This window comes from Cannabis sativa, chromosome 1 (genome assembly GCF_029168945.1).
Source record: "Cannabis sativa cultivar Pink pepper isolate KNU-18-1 chromosome 1, ASM2916894v1, whole genome shotgun sequence".
NCBI lineage: Eukaryota > Viridiplantae > Streptophyta > Magnoliopsida > Rosales > Cannabaceae > Cannabis > Cannabis sativa.
This window is the reverse complement of record NC_083601.1, coordinates 52,092,320-52,099,398: the sequence shown is the minus strand read 5'-3', so window position 1 is coordinate 52,099,398 and position 7,079 is coordinate 52,092,320. Positions and strand designations below refer to the sequence as shown.

Sequence of the window (7,079 nt, the reverse complement as noted above, 5' to 3'; positions counted from 1 at the left end):
GAATGAGGTGGCAAAGCTAACAATTTCAATTATTATTATTCTCCAATCACTATTTTTTTTTTTAATTTTTATTTATTATTCAATATTTCCAATCAACTTGATTGAAATGAAATCATGCATTTCTCTTTCATAAGATCTTTGACTTCAAAAAACAATTCAAATCTTATTGCCCTGTTCAATTAATATCAATAGAGGCAAAAATTTAATGACTTAAAAAAATAAATAATTGTAAAAAATGTTGTTGATATTTGAATAATATAATAATACTAGCATAGATCAATAATGTTATTTCTCTCCACTAAATCTGATCTAATAAATACCTATGAAATAATTAAAACAACATATGTATATGAAATTCATATGGTTATTTTCATAGAGATTGAAATTCCAATTCAACAGCAGATTGGGTTTTTTCCATAATGTTGGGTTGATTTTCAATTATATGATGATCAGATCTTATTCCCTTTACCAAATGAGATCTTAGTTTCTTCACATCTGATAACTGAACTGGTTTCAAGAAGAATTCCTCAGCTCCATCTTCCAAACACCTTTATAAAGTAATCATTATATATATTATAATTTATATATTCAAACAAAATTTCAGATTATATGTAATTAATTAATTTGTATTAAAGATAAAATTACCTGTTGATTCTGGATGGTTCATTCTCAGATGACATGATAACAACTGGTATATCTCTAAGAGATTTTGATTCCTGCAATACCATATAAAAAAAAAACAATATCTAAATTAATTGAAATTTGAATAGTGAATTGTTAAACTAATTAAATTATAATATTAAGAGTATTATTATTTATTTTATTACTAATTATATTTAAGCGGTGCGAGGCTTCAGGCCACCGCCTCCTTCGTCTCAGATTAGGACTGGCACTGATAATATTATATAAATTATGTTACCTTAACTTTCTTGAGGAGATCATAGCCAGTCATTCCAGGCATAAAGTAATCTGTTATGATCAAATTAACTTCCATAATATCATGATCATGATCATCATGATCAGTTGTTGAAGAAAAAGATGGGAAATTTGTTACTTCTTCATTTTCTTCTTCTTCTTGAATAGTATTTAGACCAAGAAATTCTAGTGCTTTAGTTCCAGAATCTACTGCAGTAACTACAAAATTTCATAAATAACAACAATGCATCATTAAACAAAATACATCAATTCTTTTTGGAGATGAAAAGTTAAATATATGTATATATATAAAAATACCTTGATAGGAAGAAGTCTTGAGAAGAGTTTCAATCAATTTTCTATCTATGATGCTATCATCCACAGCCAACACATGAAAGTGATCCAATTCTAAGTTAGTAGCCAAACCCATGATGATAATAATGTTTTAGAGAGAAAATTGAGAAGAGAGAAAGGAGAGAGAAAAGAATTGAAGAGAAAGAATGGTGAAAAGTGAGAATATAAAATGAAGAAGAGAAGAGGAGAGGAGAGGAGACATGATGAGAATGAAGATAGGATACCAAATATTGACAGTTTGGAAAGTAAGATCCCACAGATTTGCTCAACAATCATCCGGATCTTCTACCTTGTCTTTTTTTTAATATTTGGTGAACACGCAAACAAGCTCCTCTAATCTTTATTCCTATTATATATATATAATAAATATACAAATAATAATGATATGAAAATTACCCTCAAATTTTACTATATGCACCTTTTCAAAATAAGTGTAATTGATGATTCTTCCTATATATATATATTGGTGTATATTATAAATATTTGAAATTATTGAGTTGAAAATATTGTGAAAAAGATTTGTTACACTGAGAGGATATTTTATTTTATAAGCATGCGAGATAGATTGTTTGAATTTCGTTTTTTGTTATACAAGTGCGTGTATCTAAATCTCAAAAATACATAAAGTAACAAGTTGTCAAATTGTTGCTACCAAGTATTTTTTTTATTGTAAAAGAAATGGATTAGGTATTTTTTTAAAAGGAAAAGAAATTCATTAAGAAGATAAATCATTTAACAATATAGAGATAAACTTAGCGATAACAGTACTCCCGCTAAAAATTAAATCGAGAAAAGAACAAGAAGCTCTAGCAATGAGCTACACTGTTAGCAAAACGATAAACAAACACTAAAGATACTTCGCTCATACAGATAATCAATTGTCTACTATCATTAGCAACTACAATAAAAGAAATGGTTAGCATTAAATGACTAGGAATGACTTCAACTACCATTAAACAATTTGTTTCAAGAAGTACAGTCAGCTATCCTTTGTTCTTTATCCAACTAAGAGCTTGAATTGTTGCAACTTTAGTATTTTTACTATGAGAAATGTAGTATAGTTCCTCCAAATGAAAATGTCTCAAGTCGAGTCTTCAAGAAAGTTATACGTCGTTCGAAAAGGAGTTTCGAAAGCAGTCTTGTGGAAAGCTAGTCGGCCGGAAAGGAGTTTTGGAAGGCTAACTTATCCATCTGGAAAGAAGTCTCGTGGATCTTGTAGTTTCTCTAGGATGTGGTTTAGGAAAGCTAGTCGTCCTCTGAAAAGAAGTTTCAGAAGGCTAGCTATTCCTTCCAGGAAAGGGTTTCAGATAGTATCTGGAACGTCCTTCCAGAATGCGCTTCAACAGTTTGGGATGTCCGTCTAGGAAGCGTGATACATGTCCGGAGAGAGCTTGATGCCCAGAGCTGACTTGGAGATCTCATTGTAAGGAGACAGATAAGTCTTAACCGAATTAACTTCTTAGTTGTTTGATGACACCACCTTTAGAATTCATATCCTCGATCTATAAATACAACCATCCTCTTCATTTGAGATAACAATGAGGAAACACCAGAAGTAGAGTACGCAAGTTCTTTGAGACAGAGTTTTAATAGAGAGGTACAGAGAAAAGAGAGGATTGGGTTTTGTAAAAGGAAAGCTTTTGTAGATGAAGAAACTTCTCATGAAGAGTGTTAGAGAGAAAACACTTTGAGAGAATCCAAACAGATTATCGTTCTCAACTATTTGTACCTGTGTTCTTGCCCAATCAATAAAGGAAGTTTCGGTGGAGCTCTAGAACTGGATTAGAGCTATAGATCACATTGATCTATCAGACTTGAACTAGTTTAATTCTTAGTGTTATTTTCACGATTTATTTCTAGTTTTATCGTCTCTGTTCTGCTTTGTTATTCTTTCAATTCTTAAATTGTGTTTGGTTTATTTTTGTCATCACTAATTGTGTGGTGATTCATTTTAAGTTAGTTTGATTTTACACAATAATTGAAATTTCCCACAAGAAAGAAAAATTAAAAGTATTTGAATCATAATTGTTATCGTAAAAAGGTATAATTAAGCGCTTGAATTGTAAAATCTTAAGTATTTTAACTGTCAATATCCTATCATTAAACAATATTATATCTTCGATACAAACTATTTTATTAAAAAAATAATAATAATTTATATATAATTATCTTATAATATAAAATGACATTTCCATATTTTATCTATAATTAGTATTTTTTCCACTTTATCTAACTTACTCCAATCCATATCGAGAAAATATTACGTATAGTTAAGAAAGAAAATAATTTATTTTGTAGTTAATATTAATTATATATGATAAGAGTATGTTCTTAAATTTATAGCTACAGGAGGTTATCTTTTTTCTTCGGTCTGGCCCGTCGGTGTTCCCTGGGTATAAGTGCAGCTTAGTCGGGATTGTGTTTTGCTATTGTGATTCATTTTTTTATATTGCGATTAGTCTTGTCTCTGTGACATGGTTAATGGAATTAAATTCCCTTACAAGATTACAGTACACGTGAACATAACTAGACTCATCTCACTTACAGTTAGTTGCATCTGGAGGCAACTTAAAACTATTATAACAAACATAACAGACCCCTCAACTACCAAGACTGCTATATATAGCAAAGTCTCTCCTTTCAGATTAAGAGATCACAGCCTGAGCAAGATTGAGCTCGAAGAGAGCTAGAGAGATAAGGATTCTCAAATGAGAGAAACATAAGAGAGTTAAGAGGAAAAATACTTTGTAAAAGAAAGATTGAGAGAGAAAGAGCGTGATATTGAAATTACAAGTCAGTGTGTGACTTGGAATTTCCACAACATTGTTGTAATTTGAGATTGATTATAGTACGAGGGAAAACTAGTTCTATCGCGAGCTCAACGGGGATGTAATCCTATTATTTAGGTGAACCTTGGGAAAATCTTTTGTTTGTTCTCTTCTTCTTTCTTACATTATCTTTCTTTATGTTTTCTATAATTACTTATGTTTGAATTCCTAATCCTACTGGTTTTGTGTGCAAATTGAATCCTCCAAGATTGTTTAATTCAGTTTGTGTTCAATGATTATAATTTGAATGTGAAATGTATACAATTTGTTATGTCATGATTGTGAATTGTTTGATTGAATACTATGGTTGGTTTGGACCTTGATGATCTAATGTGTATGTTGAGTTGGTGTAGGGATTGAGTCTATAAATCCCAACAGTGGTATCAACCAAATATTGGTTAAAGATTCAACTAAAGAAAGTGATCAAGAATCAAGCAAAGGCTGAAGAAAATTGATCCTCAGCAGGAAGTTCATGACATTGAAGATTTAATGGATGTTCATTTGAATGATCCAATAGAATACTCTCAACTTAAAACTCTGACTTATTTTGATTTTGTTAACATGAGTAATATAAAGATTGATGTTGATAGGTTTGATGGAATGGAGAAGAAACATTAGATCTCTTCTTGCACAACAGAAGCTATTGAGAGTGCTTGAAGATCCAATCGAGTGGCCACAAGATCTTACCAAGATTTTGAAAGAAGAACTCTTAGATATAGCCACAGAATCATTATCTTCAACCTTTCAGATTCAATTATTCGATTGGTAGATAAGGAAGAAACACCAGCTAAAATATGGAAGAAATTAGAAGATCAATTTCAATAGAAATCACTCACCAATAAGATCTATTTGAAGGAAAGGATATTGAGTTCAAGATGAGTCACTATAAATTCCTAGATTAGAATCTTGATGAGTTCTTGAGGATGCATGTTAAACTTGAAAACTTAGGAGAAAATGAAGCCTTGAGTGATGAAAATTAGGCCATTATTATCTTGAGTTCCTTTCCAAAATCTTGCAAGGAAGTCAAGACTGCTATCAAATATGGTAGAACATCAATCACCCTAGAAGAGGTGATTTCACCTCTCAAATCTAAGGATCTTAAAATGAAGAATGAAAGAATAAGCTCCTCAAATGCTGAATTGAATTACAATAAAGGAAAGAACAAATACAAAAAGCCTTACAGAATTAGAAGCCAGAGTAAAGAACCAAGTAAAGGATCTGATAATGGAAGAGGAAGATCTCCGGCAAAGGACCCTAAGGATCCAAATAATTGTTACCATTGTGGAAAACTTGGACAAATGAGAAGGGATTGTTACTTCTGGAAGAAAAGTAGCAATTACAAGGGATCCAGTCAAGACTCAAGCAACCAGAAAGAAGATAACAGATTCAGATCATATCAACAATATGCAAAAAATTGTGATGGATATGATAGTGGAGAAGTCTATCTTGTTGCAACTAATTTTACGGATGATTGGATTTTATATTTAGGATGTACATTTTATATGACCAACAATAAACACTTGTTGTCTGATTTCAGGGAATCCAAAGGTGAAAAATTTGTCTTGGGAAGCAATCAATCATGCCAAATTGAAGGATCAGATGCTATAAGTTTTAAGATATTTGATGGGGTTGTAAGGTCTTTGACAGGGGTCAAGTATGTACCTAATCTTGCTAGAATTTTGATCTCTATTAGTGTACTTGATGACTTAGGTATTGTGAGCAAGATTGAAACAGGAACTATGAAGTTGAGCAAATGTTCCATCACCATTATTAAAGGTATAAAACATAAATGTCTGTACTACTTGCAAGGAGAACTAGTTTCAAAATGCCACAACACAACAGTACACTCACCAGAGGATCAAAAGGCAATACCACGACACATGAGATTAGGCTATATCACTGAGAAATGATTGCAAATCATGAGTGACCAAAACTTGCTATGCAAAGATAAGGTTAGTAAGGTTGACTTCTATGAATATTGTGTCCTTGGGAAGCATCATAGGCTTAAGTTCAAAACTGGAACTCACAAGACAAAAAAGATCCTTGAGTATATACCCTCATATTTATGGGGTCCTGAGAAAACTCCTACACATGATGGGAGTGCCTATTTTCTATCTCTAGTAGATGATCATTCATGGAAAGTATGGGTTTATTTACCCAAATTGAAAAATGATGCTTTCAATAAATTTTTTGAATGGAAAATCCTCATGGAAAATTTAACTAATTTGAGACTTAAGAATCTGAGAACTGACAATAGCTTGGATTTTTATAATGATGAGTTTAGCATGTATTGTGCAAAGGTGTAAATTATAGACACAGAACTGTTAGGTTGACACCCCAACAAAATAGAGATGTAGAAAGAATGAACAGAACATTGACGGACAAAGTCAGAGGCCTCTTAATGCAAGCTAGACTGCCAAAATAATTTTGGGAAGAAGTAGTGTTAACAGCAGCATACCTAGTCAACAAATTCTCATGTAGTGCCATTAACCTTAAAATGTCAGAAAAAGTCTAGTCTGGTAAGCCCTTAGATCTGTCTAACTTAAGGGTGTTTGGGTGTGCAATATATGCACACCAAAGTGTGGGAAAGCTAGAGCCTATAACATTGAAGTGTGTGTTCCTAGGATACCCTAAGAGAACCAAAGGCTACAGGTTGTGGGTAAGGGAGAAAACCTGGTTTGAAAACTATGCTTAGTATAAATGGGATTTAAAGAAGATATATTTCCTTGTGTTACTAACTCCAATTCTAGTGCAGGTTTCAATTCTGAAATTAACCATGTAGGTAACACAACGAATTTTCAAACCAGACTAGATCATGGTTCAGAACCACAAGGACCTGACCTAGTTCAAGTGGAATCAGTTTAGGTGGAGCAAACTCAGAAAGAACAAGACGAAGCAAAAATTGAAGTGACAAATGATGACACTGGTCAAGTGAAACCTAATGAAGACAAACCAGAACCTCGAAGACCTTGCAGATTATCA

The 7,079-nt window shown here is 32.2% G+C and overlaps 1 protein-coding gene across 1 annotated transcript; it reads right to left on the bottom strand.

Annotated features, from left to right (window-relative positions):
* Window positions 1-219: 219 nt before the first annotated feature.
* On the bottom strand, window positions 220-1,606 carry LOC115704739 (two-component response regulator ORR4). The gene is made up of 4 exons (XM_030631947.2): window positions 1,234-1,606; window positions 920-1,134; window positions 646-716; window positions 220-548 (listed from the first exon to the last, which is right to left on the bottom strand). The coding sequence occupies exons 1-4, from the start codon at window positions 1,343-1,345 to the stop codon at window positions 371-373; spliced, it is 576 nt and encodes a 191-aa protein (XP_030487807.1). The 5' UTR covers window positions 1,346-1,606; the 3' UTR covers window positions 220-370.
* Between the last annotated feature and the right edge of the window lie 5,473 nt (window positions 1,607-7,079).